This window comes from Pipistrellus hanaki, assembly GCF_964339955.1.
Source record: "Pipistrellus hanaki genome assembly, chromosome: X".
Classification (NCBI taxonomy): Eukaryota; Metazoa; Chordata; class Mammalia; order Chiroptera; family Vespertilionidae; genus Pipistrellus; species Pipistrellus hanaki.
Window position 1 is genome coordinate 6,025,368 of NC_140524.1, and position 23,957 is coordinate 6,049,324.

General features: G+C 39.8%; 1 protein-coding gene across 2 annotated transcripts in view; it reads left to right on the forward strand.

Annotated features, from left to right (window-relative positions):
* Positions 1-23,957, forward strand: part of CCNB3 (cyclin B3) — a 48,355-nt gene that overhangs the window by 21,934 nt on the left and 2,464 nt on the right. The window contains exons 4-10 of one of the 2 annotated variants that reach the window (XM_084870958.1): positions 793-923; positions 6,692-8,849; positions 9,684-9,779; positions 10,999-11,091; positions 17,205-17,342; positions 21,339-21,494; positions 22,344-22,493. In XM_084870958.1, the coding sequence (XP_084727084.1) occupies positions 793-923; positions 6,692-8,849; positions 9,684-9,779; positions 10,999-11,091; positions 17,205-17,342; positions 21,339-21,494; positions 22,344-22,493 (2,922 nt within the window). The remainder of the gene's footprint in view (positions 1-792; positions 924-6,691; positions 8,850-9,683; positions 9,780-10,998; positions 11,092-17,204; positions 17,343-21,338; positions 21,495-22,343; positions 22,494-23,957) is intronic. The other variant, XM_084870959.1, reaches the window with a different exon arrangement.

A 23,957-nucleotide genomic window follows, 5' to 3' on the forward strand; every position in this document is an offset into this window, starting at 1 on the left:
CACAAATTCACCCTGATTGATGGTGTATATATTGAGGGTATACTGTATAGTCTAATATTGTGTTTACTTAAGCTAATTGTTTTTATATTATCTTCTTTTTTTTCTTTAGTATGGTTATGGTATTTATTTGAAATATAGGTTAAATTTATTTTATTTTAAAAGTAAAAAAAAAAATTAATTTTACTGACATTATTTGTAGATCCAGGATCTCTCCTCCTGTTCAATACAATTAGTCATGATATGGGGTGGAGCTCCTCAGAATTCCATATTAAGTATCCCTTCAATGAAATGGAATAAATGTATCACAGGTAGTGTTGTGTTAGAGCTTGACACTGAAAACGTAGTTTACTTTAGTATACCCACTCAACAAAGCCAGTTATATTCCCCTCCCCCCCCACCTCTGAACATCTTATGGGGTGACAGTGAAATGTGATATTAGCAAAACACCTTTAGAGAATTTGCCATCCAGTATGCCTAACATGGAGATAAGAACTACTTACTATATTTCTTAAATAAACGAGGCATATGGCCTGCTGACTGTGAGTTTGATGTACTTGATTTAGGGCTGCTATTTAGCTAATAATTACCAGTTGTACTCTACTGCTAGCTTTCACTGTGATTAGTCCACACCAGTACTATACTGGTTGTGAGATATTTTGATTATTCATGGAATACTCAACCAAAGTGTGTAGGGTGGGGATGTGGATCAGGACGTGCCTATAAGAGCCACCTCTTGGGTAATTTATTGTTCTCTCAATTTCTTTGCTGCTTTCTCTCCCCTATTTTTTGTAGGCTTCTCAGAGTCCACCTGACCAACCTAAGAAGGAAGCCAATAAGAAGGTTGTTAAAGACAGTTCCAAGAAGATAAACAAGAACACACCTGCTCTGCAGTTGGCCAAAAACAATGAGATAAATATAAAAAAGTAAGAGGTGACACAGATGGCATTGTTTTAGATGGTAAAGGACAGTGTGTGACATCCTTTTGACTTCCTTTTTTCCACATTGAAAACATGTTTAATAAGCCATGTTGGTGATTACTACATTAACTTTGGTTGCTGATGTGGGCTTAGCTGTGGTTGCTAAAATGTTACAGGCCTCTTTTCTCCCTCTCTTTTTCTACGGGGTGTTTGCATATTGAAAGAGCTGTCATTGGAGAATTTGTCAAAAGATCTTGTGTTCACTTTTTATATCTTTAGTAATTCAGTCCCTGTTTGAATTATCTGTACTTGAGAGTTTGGGGGCAACTTAAATTTTTAGAGAATTCTTAGCAGCTATTTGATAGCTTGCTAGTCCGCTTGTCCATTAGAAGCTTTAGGGGAGGTTTTCCCCTTGTTATTGGATAGAGATTACTGTTTCCCTATTCCAAAAACATGTGTTTTCCAGATGTTACAGGGAACTGTTGATAGGTTCTGTAAATACGGTAGATATAAGTATTCCCATCTAGGATTAGAGAAAGGATTTAACCTTAGGAAAAATTTTATTGGAAGAAAAGTTAGAGAGTGGAGTGAGATGTTCCTATATCTTCTCCTTATTCTAGTGGGAATTACTTCTTCAGGGAAGAATAGAATAAGTGAGATAGATATCTATAATGGGGCTAAGCATGGCTTCCAAATGGTAAGGGGGGAAAATTGCGGAACTTCGGAAAATTAACATGTCAGGTCCACAGAACACTGTGAATTACCTAACTAAAAGCAATCAAACCAGAAGATTAGCAGTTAGCCCTACTTGGTTTATTTTTAAAATGTATTTTTATTGATTTCAGAGAGGAAGGGAGAGGGAGAGAGAGATAGAAGCATCAATGATGACAGAGAATCATTGATTGGCTGTCTCCTGCACACCCCCTACTGGGGATCCAGCCCAAAACCTAGGTTTGTGCCCTGACTAGGAATTGAACTGTGACCTCCTGGTTCATAGATCTCCGCTCAGAAGAAACCCTGTTCCTTTACTGTCTTATCTCAATTCCACCATCCTTCTGACTTCTAAGCAACTATTAATCTATTTTCCATCTCTATAGATTTGCCTATTCTAGACATTTCATATAAATTATATAATTTGTAGTCTTATATGTCTAGCTTCTTTCGTGTAGCATAACGTTGTAGCAGGTATGAGTACTTCATTCCTTTTTATTTCCAAATATTCCATCCCACGGATGGCTATCCCATATTTTATTTATCCATGCATCAGTTGGTGGACATTTGGGTTGTTTCCACCTTTTAGTTATTCTGAACAGTGCTTGTATGAACATTCATATATCAGTTTTTGTTTGAACACTTATTTTCAACTAGAGGCCCAGTGTGGTGGATGGATTTGTGCATGAGGAGGGGGCGGTCTTCATGAACAAATCCATCAGCCTGGCCTGCTCCCTCTTTCAATCTGGGACCCCTCAGGGGATGACTGACTACTGGTTTAGTCCAATCCCTGCAGGCCATGCCAGGCAGTCAGACATCCCCCAAGGGATGTAACAGTGTGCCAAGCAGCAGGGAGGAGCCCACCCGAGCTGAGCTGGTGTCATGATGCTTCTGCTCATGCCAGCCTGCTGTGCCTGCTGCCACCACTCAGTAGCATTGCTGCAGTGTCAGGAGAGGCTCCTGTCGTGGCAGCTGTACTCGCCAGCTGTGAGCCCAGCTTCTAGCTTAGCAGTGATTCCCCTGTGAGAGCACACAGATCACCAGGGGGCAATTCCTGCTGCATTAAGCATCTGCCCCCCTGGCGGTCAGTGTGCATCATAGCAATTGGCCAACTGGTTGTTCTGGTTGTTCGTTCATAACGGTTGCTTAGGCTTTTATATATATATATACTAGTGGTCTGGTACATGAAAATTCATTCACTGGAGGGGGGCTCCCTCAGCATGGCCTGTGGGATCGGGCCAAAAGTGGTTCCCTGACATCCCCCAAGGGGTTCTGGATTACAACAGGGCACAGGCCAGGCTCAGGGACCCCACTGGTGGATGATCAGGGCCAGGCAGGGGGGCGGGAGGTTAGCCAGTTGGGGAGGGACCACAGGAGGGCTCCAGGGTTTGTTCGGCCCATCTCGCTCAGTCCCAATCAGCTGGACTCCAGCAGCAAACTAACCTTGTCAGAGCGCCTGTCCCCTGGTGGTCAGTGTACGTCATAGTGACTGGTTGACTGGTTGACTGTCTGCCCCCTGGTGGTCAGTGCACATCAAATTGAGTGATTGAGCAGCCTTAGCATATCAATAGCATATAACACTTTGATTGGCTGAACAGATGACCAGATGACTGGATACTTAGCATATTACGCTTTTATTATATAGGATTCTTTTGTGTATATTCCTAGTAATGTAATTGCTAGGTCAAATGGCAATTCTATGTTGGACTCTTTGAGGAATTGCCAAACTATATTCTACAATGCTTGCACTATTTTAGAGTCCTACAAGCAATATATGAGGGTTTCTAATTTTCTATATCCCTGTCAATCCTCACAATCTTTTTTCTTTTAAAAAAATTATGGCTATCCTAGTGGGTGTGAAGTAGTATCTCCTTTAGATTGCATTTCTCTGACATTCAACATCTTTCATATGCTTAATAGCCACTTGCATATCTTCTTTGGAAGAATATCTATTCAGATCCTTTGTCCCCTTTTTATAATTTAGTCATTGAGCTTTTCATTATTGAATTTGTAAGAGTTCTTTACATACTCTAGATATAAGTCCCTGATAAGATAAATGATTTGGAAATATTTTTATCCATTCTGTGGGTTGTATTTTCACTTTCCTGTTGGTGTCCTTTGAGGCACAACCATTTTTAATTTTGAGGAATTCAGTTTATGTTTTTCTTTTGTTGCTTGTTTTTTGGTGTCATCCTATATAATAAAGAGGTAATATGCAAGCTGACTGTCATGCCCTCACAATATAGCTGCCTATGACCAGGCCAGCAGGGCAGGGGTGTTAGTGAGGGACAACCAAACGACTGAACAGTAGGCTGCATGGGGTGATCAGGCCAGTGGGGGGGGGGCATGAGGGGTGACTAGGTTGGCAGGGGGTTGGCAGTTGTGGGTGACCAGGCCATTAGGGGGCCAATAGGAGGAGACTAGGCCAGTGGAGGGGAAGTTAGGGGTGTCCAGGCTGGCAGGGGGGGCAGTTGGGGGCAACCAGGTCAGCAGGGGGCAGCAAGGGGTGACCAGACTGGCGGGTGGTGGTGGTCAAAAGGAGCAATCAGGCTGGCAGAGAGGGGCCAGTTGGGGGTGATCAGGCCAGCAGGGGGGGCAGTTAGGGGCGACCAGGCAGGCAGGTAGGTGAACGATTAGGAACCAATGGTCCAGGATTGTGAGGGGGATATCTGACTGCCAGTTTAGGCCCATAGGCAGTCGGATATCCCCAGAGGGGTCCCAGATTGGAGAGGGTGCAGGCTGGGCTGAGGGGACCTCTAGTATTTAATAAGAAACCAGTGCCAAATCCAAAGTTGTAGAGATTTATAATACGTTTTTAAATTTTATTGAAAAAATTTTTGTTTCACATGTATTATACAATCCTATAATACATCATTTATATATTGTATTAGAAGCCTGATGCATGAATATTTGTGCAAGAATGGGCCTTCCTTTCCCTGGCTGCCAGCACTGCCTTTCCGCTCCTTCCCCAGAGCCGCCTTTCTCTGCTCTGGCCCTGCTGCCCAGAGGCCCTGAGTGGCTGTGGTGGTGCGGAATGCCTGTGTCATTGCCATGGTGATGACGCAAGCATCCTGCCCCCAGCTGCTCAGCACCTGCGTATGCAAATTAAGTATCTTTGTTGGGTTAATTTGCATACTCACTCCTAATTGGTTGGTGGGCATCATGAAGGTTCAGTCAATTTGCATCTTTTTCTTTTATTAGTGTAGATTGTATGTTCACTACCCCAAGTAAATTCTCCTTCCATCACTATTTATCCCCCTTTACTCTCTTCTACCTCCCTCTCCCCCTTTTCCTCTGATAATCACCATACTATGGTCTGTGTCCATGATGTGTTTTTTTTCTTTGCTTCTTTTTAAGATTTTCTTTTAAGAATTTAAAAGTTTTAGCTCTTAGGTTTTTTTTTTTTTTTAAAGTACTTTTTATTGGTGGTGTATGTTAGGTGTTTAAATTAATTGTTTTGCATGTACATATCCAGTTGTTCTAGCACCATTTTCTTAAATAAACTAATCTTTTTCCACTTAATTGTCTTGACAACCATGTAAAAAATTAATTGATTGTTAAAGGTAAGTGTTTATTTATGAACTTTTAATTTTATTCCATTGATCTACATGTCTGTCATTATATCAGTACCACAGCTATCTTGGTTATTGTTGCTCTGTAAGGATTTTGAAATTGGGAAATATGACTCCTTTAACTTTGTTCCTTTTTTCAAGATTGTTTTGGCTATTCTGGGTTCCTTGCAATTCCATATAAATTTTAGAATTAGCTTGTAAATTTCTAATAGTACAGCTGCCACTTCCCTTTTAAAAATAATTCATTGGGTTTTTTTGTATTATATTCATAGAGTTAGTTGTATAGCCATTACATCACCACTATCTAATTTTAGAACTTTTTAAAGACTCTGTACACCCCCCCAAAGAAACTCATACCCATTACCAGTCCCTTCCCTTTTCAGTCTTCCTTTCTACTCTTCCCTTCACAGCTCCTGCCCCTTCTCAGCCCCAGGCAATGAATATCCTCTGTGGATATGTCTATTCTGGGTGTGTCGGATAAGTGGAATCATATGATGTATAGTTTTTACTCTTGTTTAGACTGATGATTGTATTTGTTTTTAATCCTCTTTCTTATTCTGATTTCTAGTCATCCAATGATTTAGTTGCACCAAGTTACTCACTCTGATTGGTCATGAAATCCTATACAAAACAAAGCTTTGCATTTGACACATGTGAACAATGTTTATTTTGTTTTTAGTGTCCTCCACTGAGAAAATATCTTGTGAATAGTCTAGGGCAGTGGTCAGCAAACCGTGGCTTGCGAGCCACATGCGGCTCTTTGGCCCCTTGAGTGTGGCTCTTCCACAAAACACCACGTGCAGGTGCGCATACACAGTGTGATTGAAACTTTGTGGCCCATGCACAGAAGTCGGTTTTTGACCTGGGTGAGTCTATTTTGAAGAAGTGGCATTAGAACACTCAAGGGGCCAAAGAGCTGCATGTGGCTCTCGAGCCGCGGTTGACTGACGACTGGTCTAGGGTAAAGAGACTATGATTAGATACCACCAACGTTAAGTGCCCAGCTTTCACTTATAAGCCTTCATGAGCCTCTTATATACTTCTCTCTTAAAATTCTCTCTCATAAGCTTTCAACAATATTAATTTCAACCTGAATTTTATCAGATGCCTGGTTCTGATAGACAAAGACAAATAATTGCAGCTGGTGAGGGAGACTGATATGTGAGCAGATCACTCATATAATGCGGTATTACATTGAAAGCCTTTACATATAAATTAAGGTATAATAATACATCATATATGCTAAAAATATAGCATGGATTTCAGGAGAAATTTTTCAGAAAATTGAGGTCATGTAGGCCATAGAAACTATTCACTGTGCTATTTAGTTGATTCACTATGATACACATTGATTTTTACACTCTAATCTGTCTCCTGGAGTTTAAGGCCTTTTCACTTCAATACCTTCATTAAATGTGGCAACAAAATGAGATGGTAGGTGAAGATTCTAGGAACTACATTCTTCTTACCCTGACATTGTTTTCTTTACAGATATGAATTGGAACCCTCAACATCAGCAGCTAACACCATGATACTAAACTCTGTGGAGGAATCACTCACTGTGAATGTATCTACCATTTCTAAAGCACCCACCACTGAGGAGGCATCTCTTTCAAAAAAGCCATTAGTTTTAAAAGAGAAACCCACTACTAAGGACACAATCCACATGAAGAGGTCATTATCTTTAAAGAAGGATGTACATTGGAATAAGACATCTGGATTTGTGGAGCCACAATCCTTGCTGGAGGAGACTGAGAGTGATTTCAAGTTTGTTTCAGAGCCAGTGACTTTTGGGAATAAGCATGAAACTGAAGAGGCAACTTTCCCTAAGAGAACATTACCATCCTCGAAGTTGTATGTAAAACAAGGGAAGCAGTTCTACTGTGTGAATGAATTGATCTCACTGGACAATAACATTGAAAAGGATTCTATTATGGAGCCAACAAACTTTAGGAAGAAACCTAAAACTGAGGAGTCTACCACCACCGAGAGGCTACTGACTTTAAATAAGTGTACTGCTCAGGAGAAGGTGTCGTATAAGAGGAAGTCACTAATGTTGCAGAAGGCCACCTCCAGAGAGGAGTTGCCCAATAAGGATCCATTTTCTTTTGAGAATAAGTCTGCCAGTAAGGAGTTATGCTGTGTGAAGGAACTGACCTCACTGGACAATAACATTGAAAAGGATTCTATTATGGAGCCAACGAACTTTAGGAAGAAACCTAAAACTGAGGAGTCTACCACCACCGAGAGGCTACTGACTTTAAATAAGTGTACTGCTCAGGAGAAGGTGTCATATAAGAGGAAATCACTAATATCGCAGAAGGCCACCTCCAGAGAGGAGTTGCCCAATAAGGAACCATTTCCTTTTGAGAATAAGTCTGCCACTAAGGAGTTCCTTTTCCAAGAGTCATTCAAAGAGAAGCACACCACTGAGGGGGACATTTCTGTTGTAAAGAAGCCCTTAACCCTGCAAAAGAATCCAACTGAAGAGGAGTCACTTTTAAAGGAGCCTTTGATTTTTAAGAAGAAGCATACCATTGAGGAGGAGACCCCCAAAGAGGAGCTAGTGTTTGTAAAGAGATGTACCACTAAAGATAAGCCATCCTGCTTGAAGAAGCCACTAGTGCAGACCATTTCTGAAGAGAAGTCACTCGTTAAGGAGCCATTGTCCTTTAAAAAGAAGCCAACCACTGAGGAGGAGTCCCTCTTCAAGGAATCATCTGTGTTGCCAGAGAAGCATACCACTCAGGGGGAAGTAGCCCTCTTGAAGAAGCCTTGGGCATTGCAGGAGAATATTCACAGTAAAGATGAATTTCTTATGGAGCCAGTTTCCTTTAGGAAGAAATATACCACAAATGAGGCAATGTCCAGCAAGGAGCCATTATCTTTAAAGAAGAAAAAATACACCACTCAAATAAAGATGTCCATCTGCCAAGAAGTGTTGGACTTGCAGAATATGATTGGCAAAGATAAGGATTTCTCTGTTAAGAAGCCAGGGCCATTTAGGAAGAAGTCCTCAACTGAGGAAGCAATTGATACCAAGACACCGTTATCTTTAAAAAAGAAGCATATCATTGATACCAAAGAGGACTCCTCGAAGAAGCTGTTGACTTTGCAGGAGAAAAGCACGACTGATGAGGATTCCTTTTCAAAGAAACCATCGATTCTGAAGAAGAAGCTCTCCACTGATGCAATAATAAGCACAGATAGTAAATTATCTTTAAAGAAGAAGGCCACTGCTCAAGGTGAGGTGTTCCTCTTGAAGAAGCAATCGTCTTTGCAGCAGAAGCCCAGTATCGAGAGGGAATCCCCCATCACCGAAGAATTAACTTTTCAGAGGAAGCTTGCCATCGATGACTCATTCAATTTAAAGAAATCTGCCTCTAGGAAGAAGGTGACCTTTAAGGAACCATTGGCCTTGCAAGATAATCCCACCCAAAAGGAAGACACTATTCTTAAAGATGTATCAATCCTCCCAGTTAATACCAGCTCACAGATGTTCACCTCTCCCCCTGAATCCAGAAGAGCGAAATCCCTCTCTGACATCCTGTCTATTGTGAACAAGTATCATACCTCACAGAAGCACAGTGCTTGTAAGTCCAGTTCCAAAAAACGTGTCTCCGATTGGCGGCGTGTAGCAAAGAAGGAGGTATTCTGCTCTCTTTTTACATTAGATTAAATGTTCTTTGTTGTCCTAGAGGTAGCTGCTAGCAAAGAGATTTTTTTTCTTAAACAGCAACTGAGCTATATATTTTAAGCTAGAGTAAATCAAGTTGGCCTTGTAGAACTCTTGACTTCCTGATTGGCATAGTGATTCACCTAAGCAATTAGAGAGTATTTATTCTAGGAATATCCACAAGAGCCTGTAATACTGTATATAAATGTATATAGGCTTTGTAGTAGTGTTTACTTTTTGGGAAATTGCCTTTCTTTGTAATTGCGATCTAAATTCAAGTAGGCTTCATTCAAAGATCAGTAAGTTCATGGAGGCATCTCCTAAGGAAGTTGCTTTTTAAGTTGTAAATTGAAAGGGTAAAGGGATGAGATTTGGCAAGTAGGAAGAGAAATACCCCCCTTGTAGGCAAAATCAACCTGAATAAAAGTGTAAAATGATGGAAAAGGCTGCCAAGAAGATGAATTGGGCCAGATCAAAGCTTTGGGATAAGGAACCTAAGAAGACAGGTGACATAAGATGAAATAGTAATATAATATAACAGTGTTGTTGAAGAATATTGAGCTTACCTGTAAAAATGGTTCTAGGGTAGAGCAGACATGTACAAGGAATACTAAGCATTTCTCGGTCACTCAGCAGCATGAGGATTTCAGGGTGCAAGCATGCTCTGTTATGGTCCAGGATGTAAGAAGCTTGAGGAATCTCAGCAAAAGATGACAGTAGGAAGAAAGAAGTCATTCTTTATGTATATAAGCTAAGCCTTTCTTGGAATATTTCTTCTAATATGACTTTTTGGTGATTTACAACCAGATAACCATACTGGAGATTATTGATGAGGCCCATTATGATCCATTTTTCAACTTATCATACACCCAAGATATCTTCAAATACATGAAGGAGAGAGAGGTATGTAGATGGCTGGAGGGGAATGGGAATGACTTCTAGTTCTCATTTTCTCATCGCTTCATCCTTCAAATATGAGTTGAAAAGGGGATAACAACTGTCATCTACTGGTATTTTACTATGAGTTATACATTGTGCTAAATAATTTACAGACATTATCTTATTTAATTCTCACATTAAGTTCATGATGGTAGGTATTATTATTTCCTTTTTTTAGTTGGGGGAAACTGTCCATAGTCACACAACTAGTATGTGATAGAGTTGGGATTTGAAATAAAGTATTATTACCTAAGAACATAAGCCTACACCTCTAATTGCCGAGGAGACAGTCTCAGACACAAAAATAGTCAAGTAGTCTCCTCTGAGTAGCTGCTATTAGAGATCTTTTCCCTTTCTATGCAAGTTTCTGGCATCATATATAAAATCACACCCGTTGTTTTACCTCTCTGATCTGGTGAAATTTTCTTCCTTCTTTGAAATCTGCCAGTCTCCTTTACTACTAAGAGTCATCAATTCCAAGTTTTTCCCCCCTGTTTCTTTCAATAGAACAGATGGGACCAAGATTATGTGCCAACTAGAATTTTAGCAGGCCATGTATGAGAGGGAGGATGAATAACTCATATTCTCTCTAGAGGCATAGCTTTTGATTAACTGACTCGAGAGCCTACATTTTTTAGAGGAAGTAAGAAAAAACTTTGCTATGCCAAAAGTGTGGGCCTTAGCTCAGCACTATAGGTTTCACTTGGGATTTTGTTAGAAATACGGAAACCTAGACCCACCCCAGACCTTCTAAATAGAATGTGAATTTTAAATATCCTCAAGTGGTATATATGCATGTTAAAGTTTGAGAGGCATTGCACTACATAGCATGGCATTGTGCTTTTAGTTAAATTTCAAAAAGGAATCATAACCTTTTTGATATTCATCTATAGTCATAGGTATGTTTCTGCCTGTTTTCCCCACTGGATTCCTCAGTATCCACTATGACACTTGAATATCATATGTGTCCATTTCCCAAAGAACTGGGAGAGCATACTTTGATCTGCCTTTTTCAGATACCTGATGAAAATGAGTTAAATCATTTATTAACGTAAATTAAGATGTTAATTATGTTAAGTTATAACTTTTTTTTCTGAGATATTAATTGCAAATATTTTTTCTCCAGATACAACTTTTGAACTATAAGAATTGTTTATTAACATTTCTTTCTTATTGTCACCAGGAAAAGTTCAGACTTAAAAATTACATGAGCAATCAGACTGACATAAACATTGAGACGAGGGCCCTTCTTGTGAACTGGATGGTGAAAATGCAGGTGAGGCTGGCAACTCCTGCTTTAAGGAACTGCTATTCTGTTTATCAATTAGTTATTCAGCAATGCCAGCTTTCAGACATGGTAAAAATTTACTGGGTCTACAAAGCTGAACAAGCCATGGTTCCTGCCTTTGGAAAGCTTATGATATACTAGGGGCTTATTGCACGAAATTTGTGTACTTGGCTCAGCCCAGCCTATGCTTTCTCGCAGTCCAGGAGCCTTCAAGGGATGTCTCAGGGAGCGGGCCTAAGCTGTCAGTTGAACATCTTTAATGCTGCCGTGGAGCTGTGAGCCTGGCTTCTGGTTGAATGGTGCTCTCCCTGTGGGAGCACACTGACCACCAAGGGGCAGCTCCTGCATTGAATGGCCCCTGGTAGTCAGTGCACATCATAGTGACCAGTCATTCTATCATTCGGTCATTTTGCATATTAGCCTTTTATTATATTGGATAGGTCAAGATAAGACATCCAGACAAATAAGTACAATACATACTAGAATACACCAAGTACATAAGAAGGTTATAAATTAGATACTGGAGAAACAAATGAAAGAAGAGATTATTTCTAAAAAAGAAGAGAAAGTGATGATATGGTAGTTTAATTTTTCTTAAAATATTGTAAAAGTATATTTAGTGATTTTGATAGGGGTCAGTGGCAAAGTCTTTCAAGTTTGGATGGAATAGATAATAGCAAGGACAGTGTAGCATCAAATGTGGTGGATAGCTATTTGTCTAGAGTTAGTTGTTGAGGGAATACTACAATGAATATTTAATTATCACTTTATACTAAAGAAAGATAGCCTAGAATAGTATCTGGCACATAGAAGGGTGCCAATAAATATTTGTCATATGAATGGAATTGAATGGATTACAGAGATAAAATATATCTACCAGCTAGAATGATAAACTGAATCTTTTTTTATAATAGCTTTTGTTACTTATATTGTACAAAACTTCACATTTATTATAGCAGGGTAAGAAATTAAAATTGCCTATGATCTCACAACCACTGTTAATGTGTTTATTTCTTATCCTCCACTTTTATTTTTTAATTTTTAAAATATATTTTATTGATTTTTTACAGAAAGGAAGAGAGAGAGATAGAGAGTTAGAAACATCGATGAGAGAGAATCATAGATCAGCTGCCTCCTGCACACCCCCTACTGGGGATATGCCTGCAACCAAGGTACATGCCCTTGACTGGAATCAAACCCGGGACCTTTCAGTCTGCAGGCTGATGCTCTATCCACTGAGCCAACCCGGTTTCGGTTTATCCTCCACTTTTAAAGTAGTGGTAATCCATAGGGATGCATCTTCAGTGCGCAGATTACAGAATCACAGGTGCCAGGTCCCATCCCAGATTTATCAAATCAGAATTGTGGGGGTGTGGCGCAGGTACCCTTATTTTTATAAAGCCCTGCAAGTGATGCTAATGTACATCTTTTTGATAGAGAATCACAGTTGAATATTGTGGTATATAGTTCTATGAAATTTTAACATTTGAAGTAATGGATTTATAATAAATTGCAAAAATAGTATAGAGAGGTCCTGTGTACCCTTTACCTTTTTCTCAATGATAACATTTTGTATACATGTAATATAGTGTCACAATCAGGGTTTCACAAGCCTTATTTAAATTTCATCAGTTTTACATGTACTTGTGTGTGTGTGTGTGTGTGTGCTCTATATAATTTCATCATACATGTGAATTTTGCAAGCACCACCATCACCGCAGTTAAGATAAAGAATTATTTCATCACTATAAGGATCCCTCATGTTAACCTTTTATAACTATAGCCATCTCCATCCTCTCACTTTCTTGTCTCTAGAAACTCCTAATTTATTCTCCACCTTTATAACTTTTTAATTTCATGAATATTATATGTTTTTAATTTTGATAAAGTCTAGTTTTTAAAAATGTTTTCTTTTGGATCGTGTCTTTTGTGTTATGTCTAAGAACTCTTTGAGCTGAAACTGGTTTGGCTCAGTGGATACGGTGTTGACCTGCGGTCTGAAAGGTCCCAGGTTCGATTCCCGTCAAGGGCATATACCTTGGTTGTGGGCACATCCCCAGTAGGGGGTGTGCAAGAGGCAGCTGATCTATGATTCTCTCTCATAGATGTTTCTAACTCTCTATCCCTTTTCCTCTCTGTAGAAAATCAATAAAATATACATTTTAAAAAATAACTCTTTGACTAAACATAGGTCATGAATATTTTCTCCTATATTTTATCTGAGAGTTTTATAGTTTTAACATTAAATCTATAATCCCTTCTGAGTTAATTTTTGTATAAGGTATGAAGATTTTGAAGTCAAAGTACATTTTTTTGCACATGGATGTCTAATTATTCTAACACAATTTGTGAAAAAACAAACACACAACTTTCTTCACTAAATTGTTTTGTGATTTTGCCAAGAATCAATTGGCCTTATTTGTGTGGGTCTAATTTTATACTTATTTCTTTTTTTTAAAATATATTTTATTGACTTTTTACAGAGAGGAAGGGAGAGAGATAGAGAGCTAGAAACATCGATGAGAGAGTAACATTGACCAGCTGCCTCTTGCACACCCCCTACCGGGGATGTGCCCGCAACCAAGGTACATGCCCCTGACCGGAATTGAACCCGGGACCCTTCAGTCCGCAGACCGACGCTCTACCACTGAGCCAAACCAGTCTCGGCTAATTTTATACTTATTTCTATACTCTCTTCTATTCCATTATCTCTGTATCTATCCCTTTGCCAATATTACACTGTCTTTATTTCTGAAGTTTTATAGTAATTCTTAAAATTAGGTAGCTTGATTCTTTCAACTCTTTTTAGCTATTCTAATTACTTTGCCTTTCTATAAATTTTAGAATCAGTTTGTTTGTATATACAAAAAATCCTACTGAGTTTGATTGGAATTGAGTTACATTTTGTCCAGAAAAGAGTTAACAGAATGGACCTAGTACTGCTATCCTTTGAAAGGCCTGTTTGCAAAGTTGGCCCTTGGCTGGCATCTGGGAACTTGACTGATAAACAGTTCCCTGTGCTGCTATAAAACCCTCCCTCAATGATAACTGTGCTTGAACTCTCTGCAAACAATGTGTTTATTCTGAATACCTGCTTTCCTTCTGGGAAATTGGAATTTTGGTACATGCTAAGCACAGGGTGTTTACGTGACCAGCTCCCAATAAAATCTTAGGCACTGAGTCATTAATGAGTTTCCCTGTAGACAATACTTTATACGTATTGTCACATCTCATTGCCGGAGGAATTAACTAAACTAATTAATCCTAAAGTACTCTACTGGGACAGGACTCTCAGAAACTTGCTTTTGTTTTTTTGTCAAACTTTGCCCATGTTTTTTTCCCATTTGCTAATTTTGCTTGTTATCTTTTGCTATAATAAATCAGCCATGAATATGACTATATACGGAGTCCCGGGAGTCCTCCTAGGAATGTGGTCTTAAGGATCCCAACACACATCTATAGGTGAAGTTAAAAATGATTGATAGACTTTCTATGTTGAATCTTTTCAACCCATGAATGTATTATGTATTTAGTTAAAATTTTTATTTTTTATTTTTATTTTATTATTATTATTATTATTATTATTATTATTATTATTATTTTGCCATATAGATCCTGTACTTGTCTTGTTAGGTTTACACCTTATTTATATTTTTTTCTCCTGGAGGTAATGTAAATGGTATTTTTCTAAAATTTAGGTTTCCAGATTTACACTGTTGTTATAAATACCGATATTTGTGTTTGATATTCATATTCTACAACCTCGCTAAAACTCACTTATTCTTAGTTTTTTAATAGATTTTTTTAAATTTTATTGATTTTTTACAGAGAAGAAGAGAGAGGGATAGAGAGTCAGAAACATCGATGAGAGAGAGACACCCATCAGCTGCCTCTTGCACACCCCCCACTGGGGATGTGCCCCCAACCAAGGTACATGCACTTGACCTGAATCGAACTCGGGACCCTTCAGTCCGCAGGCCGACGCTCTATCCACTGAGCCAAACCGGTCTCAGCTCTTTTAATAGATTTCTTGATGTTATCTCTTATATATAGATAATTGTCATTTGTAAATTAAAAGTTTTATTTTTTCCATTCTGCATGCATTTAATTTCATGTTTTATTGTGCTGTATAAGACTTCCATTATGATGTTTAGTAGGAGCAGTAAGAGTGCACAACCTTGCCTTTTTTCCTAATCTGAGGAAGAAAGCAGTTAGTCTTTCACCACTAGTATGATCTTAACTCTAGAGTTTTTGTAGATACCTTGCTCAGGTTGAGAAAGTTACTTTCCATTCCTAGTTTGCTGCTGTATATTTATCATAAATGAATGTTATATTTTTTCTTGGATCTATAGATAATATTTGTTTTAGACTATTAATATGGAGATTACATTCACTGATTTTCAATATTAAACAAGCCTCATATTCCTTGAGTAAACATCACTTGGCCCCGTTATATTATTCTTTTTATATACTACTAGGTTTTATTTGCTAGTATTTTGTTGAGGATTTTTGTATCTATATTTTTGATGAATGTTGGCCTGTAGGTTTGTAGTGTTCTCTTTTAAATTTTTTAATTTTATTGTCTTTGTCTCTTTTTTGATACGAGAATGATACTGGCTTCATACAACAATTTGGGAAACTATTCCCCCCTCTTCTATTTCGGGGAGAGATGTGTAGAGTTGATGTTATTTATTCTTTATATGTTTATAGAATTTGCAAGCAAAACCGCCTGAGTCTGAAGTATTTTTCTTTTCACCAAACAACTTTAACTAAAAATATAATTTCTTTAATAGTTATAAGATTATTAAAGTTATCTATATCATTTAGATGAATTTTGGTAGTTTGTAGTTTTCAAATAATTGGTCTGTTTCATCTTAAGTTGTTGAATTTATGTGCATATAGTTTATAGAATTCCCTATATTTCTTACTCTTTCATTCCTGATACTTGATGTGTTTTTCTATATTTTTGTTAATTAGTCTTGCTAGAAGTTTACCAGTTTTATTGGTTTCCCCTCCCTAAAGAATCAGCTTTTGGTTTCATTCATTTTCTCTTTAGTTTTTCTATTTTCAAACTTATTCATATCTGCTCTAATATTTATAGTTTTATTTCTTCATGCTTTGGGTTTAATTTGCTCTTACTTTTTAAAAATATATTTTTATTTATTTTAGAGAAGAAGGGAGAGAGATAGAAACATCAATGAGAGAGAATCATTCTAACATAATGATTTATAGCTTCATGTTCACATTTACGTCTTTATGTGAAGTCAAGTTATTTGGTCTAGAATGGAGATTTATATGAGACATAATAACTTTTTTTTAAATTTATTTTTTATTGTTGACATAATCACAGATGCCCCCCTAGTAGAAGGGCTGTCACAAGAAGGATTAGCTTATTTCATGTACAGTAGGTCCTTGGGTTAAGTTGGAGATCCGTTCCTATGGCGCGATGTAAAGTGATTTTCACCATAAGTCGGTACTCACCTGCATAAGCATCTATGTCATATACATGGAGCACATACACAGCATGAATGAAGTAGAACAGTAAAAAGATAATTAAAAGAAATATAACAATTTCTGACCTTTACTTGTGGTAAATAAATAATAAAAAACATAAAGCACATATGTACATACGTTGACATGATGGAACATTTTTAAAAATAAATGAATGGGAGATGGCAATGTAACCACGAAATGACTTAAGTCGAGTCCGATGTAACCCCAGGACTGTCTGTAGTCCCAAGAAGAATTATGTTAGAATGTCTTACATTCAAGGAAGGATTGCTATAACTGTCACAGCTGCTGAATTAAATATTCATTGACTCCAAATTCCAACCATTCATTCAGGTATTACCCACACTTTTAGATGTTTCCATTTGATGACAAGCTGCTGCATGGGTGGCCAAGTTCTTATGTTAAGTACTGGCAGGAGGCTACACAAGCACTGGCTGAACTAGTTCCCATAATCATAGTTGAATCACAGCTGGCCAGGTCTGGTAGCTCTACTGTGCTCAGTGCCACAGACCAGGAAGTTAGATTTATCTGAATGTGATTTGGGAGCTGGACAATATGCAGATTTTTGCCCTGTTTATGTATTCCTCCAGATTAACTGTGATCTGAATCATGAGAGCCTCTACTTGGCAGTGAAGCTGGTGGATCGCTACCTTATGAAGAAAATATTCAAGAAAGAGAAGATGCAACTCCTTGGTGCCGCTGCTCTTCTGATTGCAGCAAAACTTGAGGTTGAGTTCATAGGGCCTGGAGAGAACTAGTCAATTAGATTTCTATCCAAGTCACGTGTATCCACATATCTATTTATGTGTATATATGTATATGTGTACATGTATTTGTACCTATGTCTGTATGAAAATAGTATTTCCTACTAATTTTTTAATCCATTTTCCCCACCAGGGAAGCTGGTGTTAGGTGGGAATAGTGATGTATTTGTTTTCTGGCATGAATAAGATTCTTCCATTTTCTGTAAGATATATGTATGTGGGCGTGTGCCTATCTAATGGGTTGTTATTTTTAAAGCTTCCTTGTGGCCCAATGATTTTCTTCCCTCCCCCCCCCCCCACTCTTTTCTTCTTCCCATCAACTCTCTTTCAAGTAGAGTCTTGAACTGTATATTAAGAAAGTTTCCAAACCTGGGTGCTGGAGACATTTAAGAGAAAATGGCCTGGTAGTGAGTCTAAGTGAAATCGTTATTTTTGAAGTAGTACTATAAAAGCAAGTAGCTGGGCTTTCCTTTATAACCATAATCTACCTAATTTCTCTGATTCTTTCCTCTTCTTTAGATTTTAAATGATCTTGTACAATTCCCATTTTTCCTTCAGATAGGCTAGTTGTATAAAACCTTAGGAGCAGGAAGGTAGTAGATACTTCTACTGAGTTCAAAGAGGTTTAGAACTGTGGGTTTGTTTTTGTGTTCCTCTGCCAGCTCCCTACCTCTCCAGCTTTATCCCTAGCTCACTTCCTGCCTTCCTCCCTCCTTTGCTCACTCACTCCCTACCTAGTTCTTCAGTAACTCCCTCTCACACTCCAAACCTCTCTCTTTTTTTTCTATTTCCTTCCTTCTTTCTCTCTCTCCCTCAATTGCTGTCCTTGCCCTCATCTTACTTCTGTGCTCCATTTACTTAAGCCCTCACTTCACTCATGTCCTCTCTCTCTAACAATATTTCTTCAGTCTTCTCTTAATCCATCCCTCGATTTCACCATCCTTAACTATTTTGTGTATTCACTCAATCATACTGGTTTCCCCCTCTGACTTTTTCCTTTCCTTTCTGGCTTACTCCCTTACCTGTTCACTTGCTTCCTTGTTTGATTCCCTGTTCCATCCTTCCTTAACTCACTCATCCCCTTCCTCCTTCCCTTCTTCCCAAAGGCACTTTCCTTGTGCCTTTGTTACCCTCATACCCTCCCTGACACATTCCCACTCTCCCACCATCCCACCCTCACACCCTTCCTTCCCTAGGTCCTATTCCATCCTCCTTTCTTCCTTCCTCTCTCCTCCCCTTCTCTTGCTAACTCATCCTCTCTCCTTCCCTCCCTTCTTTGTCTCTACCTCCCCTACCTTACTTCCCTTGTGCCTTGCTCCTATCCTCTCCTTGGCTTCCCCCTACCCTACCTCCTCCACTTTTTTTTTTTTTTTTTTTGCTAATCTGTTCTCCCCTTCCCTACCTACCACACTCACTCCCTAGTTGTGCCTGCCAGCACAGCCAAGGGTTTGGCAAGCCTGAAGGGGGGCTGGCGAAGGATGAAGAAAAGACAGACAGAGAATAAGCTGGGTCTAGGTGGATCTTCTGTGCCTGGCTGAGACCACAGAACAGATCCAGGTGGCAAGCTGAACCTTTATTTTACAGTCAGGGGCAAACAAGGTAGTTGTCAGGATAGTTACAATGTTCTTGTGAGTTTCACTTGTTTTGGCAGCATTTGCTGCACCTCCCACAGCCCATCAGCGACCCAGGAAGGATCTAGGGAGCATCATAAGGTCAAGCTTAATTATGCTAAGAGGGCTGTGCCCTCTAAGCTGGGACTTGTTTTCGGCTTTGCCAGCAGGTCAGTCTGAGGCTTAACCCTATAACCGATCCCTACACCTAATCTCCTTTTCTTGCTTCCTCTCTTTCTTCTCCCTCCCTTGCTCTCCCTCAATGTTTTCCTCTCTGGCTCACTTCCATCCCTATCCACCTGCTCTCTGGTTCCCTTGATCACCCTCCTCCATGCTTCCTCTCTGCTCCTTCTCCAATAGCTTCCTCTCTTGCTTGCATTCTTACTAATTCTCTCCAACTCATTCTCACTTGCTCCCTTCCATTGTCCTTCCCTATTTTGCTCCCTAGCCTCCTTTTCCCCTTTCTCTATCTCTCTCCCCTCCTCTTCTCTCATGCCTTCCCTTACTTCTTTCCTTTATGGCTCATTTTCTCTACTGCTTGCTTACAATTTCCCTAGCTCTTTCTCCTTCTCTCTTCTCTCTCTCTCCTTTTCCCCTTTTCCCTTTCCTTATCTAGGGCCATTTTTATGGCTTGAATAAAAATGCCAGCCTCTCGCCGAAACCAGTTTGGCTCAGTGGTAGAGCGTCGGTCTGCGGACTGAAAGGTCCTGGGTTCGATTCTGGTCAAGGGCATGTACCTTGGTTGCGGGCACATCCCTGGTAGGGGGTGTGCAAGAGGCAGCTGGTCGATGTTTCTCCCTCATCGACGTTTCTAGCTCTCTATCTCTCTCCCTCTCTGTAAAATATCAATAAAATATATTTAAAAACAAACAAACAAATAAATAAAAAGCCAGCCTCTCTCCCACTGCCTGTTACCCCAGCAATGCCCCCTTAAAAAAGCAGCTGGGTCCATGACAAGTTTGCTCAGTGGATAGAGCATCATTGGCCTGCAGACTGAAAGGTCCGGGGTTCCTGCAGGAGGTCCCAGGTTCCTGCAGGAGGCAGCCCATCAATGGTTCATCATTGATGTTTCTCTCTCTCTCTCTCTCTCTCTCTCTCTCTCTCTCTCTCTCTCTCTCTCTCTCTCTGTCTCTCTCTCTCTCTCTCTTCCCACACACTTCCTCTCTGAAATCAATAAAAAATATTTTTTAAAAAGCAACATGGGTCCTTAGAGAGCAGGAGGGAGGAGGAGAGTAAGAAGGGTGGTTCTCAGCAAAGTCTGGAACCAGGAGCATGCCTCTTTTGGTTGCCAGGACAAAGCCCCCCCTCCCACTGTTTTTTTTTTGTTATTGTTGTTTTTTGTTTTTTTTGTGTGTGTGTGTGTGGAAGGAGGTCTTCCTCTCATAGGATTTATAAGTACGGAGAGATTTTTGCAAGGGGAGGTGTGGAGATGGTATGAGAAGAGAAGAAAGGAACCAGTGGTGAGTAGAGAAATGGAAGAGATAGTGTTTTGTCCTGTTCTTAACCACTAGGTTGCTTTGTGAACTTGAGCAAGTTACTTCTCTTGGGGCCTCAATTTCCTGCCTGAAAAACAAGAAGGTTAATCCAGTTTGTGATCTGAAACTAGAGAGACAGAGCAAAGTTTGAATTAAAGGCTGGGATAGGCAGGTGGATGCTTCTATAGAAAAAATTCAGTGGTATTTCTTCCTCCAGTCCTCTCCCCAAAATCAAGGTTAGGCTGCAGAGGGTGGGACCTGGGACGGTGCTCCCAGACAGGGTTCCTCTCACCTTTGGGCTGGATCCCCCCTCCCAGTCTAACCCCCATGTACATCCTCCCACCCCCTGTAGTCCTCAGTCTCAGCTTAGGCTCCCTCTGTGCCTGCCTGTCTCACTGCTTGTTACTCCCGTGGTGCCCCCTCCCAAAAATCCTTATTTATTCCTTAGACAAGAACACATAGTGAGGACTTATCTTCCATCTCTAGCTCCCCTTTTTATGGCTTCTTTTCTTTCCTTCCCCCACAGTAGGACTTAGATTTCCCATTCCTGGCTCTCACCCTTAAAAGAGAGACCACTGATCCCAGCCCTTGTGCCATATTATGTGCTTTCAATGCTGTAAGAATCCATCTCCAGAGGCACCATCCTTTCTCTAGTGGTGCAGTTTTGCATCAGATCTCCCTTGTATTTCCGATTTTGTGTTTCAGATGGGCCATTCAAATCAACCAGAAGCTGGCTCTCAGAGCTAACCTGAAGGTTTATTCTAGGAAATGTTATTACCTTCTATCCTTCAACCCCTTCCCCTCTGCTTTTCATCTCCAAGCAGAGGAGTGTGTTGTCTTGGCCTGGTGTGACTATTTCTTCTCTCCACCTGTAGGAGACCCGCCCACCTAAGTTGGAGAAATTCCTGAAATCCCGTAAAGAGGTTTATCAGCGACACGAGATACTTTCCATGGAAATGAGCATCCTGAGAACCCTCGAATTTGAAATCAACATTCCTGTTGCCTATCAGTATCTACGCATGTATTCTATGGTAAGAGAGACAAAGCATATCCCCCTTCTTCCTGTTGGGTTTGTATCCTCCATACCAAGAGTGACTGCTTGAGTGGTAGGTAAAGGGACTGAGACAATTGGGGACAGAGGAATTTCTTCTTCAGTCCGACACGCCTAGATTAGTAATCTTTATGAAGTGTTAGGAGGAAGAAAATTGGAGGTTTGTATAGTATGCCTGTAAAGTTTTGAGGTGAGGGCAGAGTAGGAGAAGAAGAGAAGATTCTTTTATGAGGAAAGGACATATGAGGACTTTGGGGGAGGTGAATATTGATTACAGGGGAGGTCACTTCATAATTACTCATTGCATTCTACAAGTGGATGTTGTGTACTTTCTCTCTCTCTCTCTCTCTCTCTCTCTCTCTCTCTCTTTCTCTCTCTCTCTCTTTCTCTCTCTGTTATAGGTTATAATAATAAAAAAAGATATAAACAAGAAAGGAGAGAGAGTTCATTTGGAGCATGGAATACATCCAAGGGTGGAACCAGGTGCAAAGTTATAGTTGGAAAGCTTTGGCTCTTCAAAGGATGACTTGTACAGAAAGAGTAGATGGGAAGGTACCACACATACATTTGGTAATTTGGTTACAAAACATAAAGGTAGTGAATTCTAATGCTAATTTCAGAATTGCCTCCCTTCTCCCCTGCTTAAGATTCTGTGATTTCAAGGGTAGAGTGCCTTAGTGTGAACCATGATGGTATGAACAGTACATTGTTTAGGCAGCGAGCCATTTAGGCCTGAGGTGAGATAACTGGAGAGAGTAGGTGACAGGGGTCTTCTGCTTAGTGCTGGTTTTCTGCATTGCTTGCTGAAATGTTCTTTTTGCTCCCTTAGAATATCCATGTCGACATAAAAACAGTGGTCTTATCCCGATTCATCTGTGAGTTGACCCTGCATGAATATGACTATATCCAGGAAAAGGGTTCCGAGCTAGCTGCTGCTTCCTTTTTCTTGGCCCTCTACATGACGAAGCTGAAAAGCGTGGTAAACACTGACCAGTGGCAGTGGGTGGGGATTCAGAAGCACAGGGGTGGCTGAGAAGGAAGATGTAAATTAAGGCTGTGGGAGATTCAGTGCCAAAAGTGCCATATACCCACAGTTATTAATTCTTTGACACCTCAACATCTTAGGATCCTGGCTGACTAAAGGGTTTCTATTGCAATTGTTTTGAAGTATTTTGTACCATTTTTCTTAGTCACAGTTCCAAGGAAAGCGTATCTGAAAACCCAATATCCCAAAACAAATGAATGTGAAATTATTCTGGTTGCAGCAGTGCTGGGGTGGGCCCACTTCCTACCTGACCCCATTTCACCTCTGCCCCTGGTAGTCCCTTCAGCAAGGTTACTCTCTGAGGGAGCTTGCTAGAATGGAATTTGAAGCACTGACCCAGAGAACAGACTATGAAAGCAACTGTCCATGTGTAAAAGGTATACTATATAGGTATACTATAGTGTTTTCCTTTTCTAAAGAGGAAGGCCCCAGAGCCTCCTTCCCCAATATAAATAAAACTCGTGTTTGATGTTTTCTAAATTTTATGAAAATAAATTTAAATGAAGTTGCTTATGAAAAGCAACTTCAGAGAACTATGAATTTTTACTGATATGTAACATACAATCCAAATACAAAGAGTGTGCTGACAAAAGTGCATGCTCTTCCCAACCGTCCCTGAGCCCCTCCAACTTAGAAGTCCTAGAGCCACAACTGACGAGAAAGCCTCTGTGTGCTGAGAAAGAAGTCTATAAACGGTTGTGTTTATATAAGTTGAGTGCTTGGTGATCTAAGCGCTTTGTATGAACTCGTTTAATCTTCTCAATAACCCCACAAGATCAGTATTATCCCTGTTTTATAGATAAGAGATACATTCACATGTTTTGCTAGGGAGAGACAGAATTAGGAGTGGTGTACAACCAGTACTTCATAATCAGAATGGTACAGAAAGGAAAGAGAGTGAAACATTTCAAAGACTCATACGTCATAAACACTAACCAATTATTATAGGAGAATAGGTTTCAGCCACAAACTAGTGGTATGGCTATGAATTTTTACTGATATGTATGTAACATACAATCCAAATATAGCTCCAGAGCTATGGAGGGCCCATTCTGAGCCAGGCTTTGACCCATGGATCCTGGGGAAATTGAATGGCTCAAACTCCATTCTAACAAGCTCCTGCAGAGAGTAACCTTGCTGAAGGGACTACAAATTTCTTGCCAACCAGTATGGAAATATTTCAATGTTTAAACACATGGCATGCTTGTATCAGTGAGTATCAGCTAAATGTCAACCCTGATCTGAATCCTGGTAGTCTGCATTCCACAATCCTCTATGTTATATATCCTGCTTTTATAGGTAAGACAGGTTTCACAAAGAAGGTGACTTTTGAATTGGTTCTTGAAAGGAACTCATGAGAGGAGGCATTCTAGGTAGAGGGAACAATGATTAAAAAAG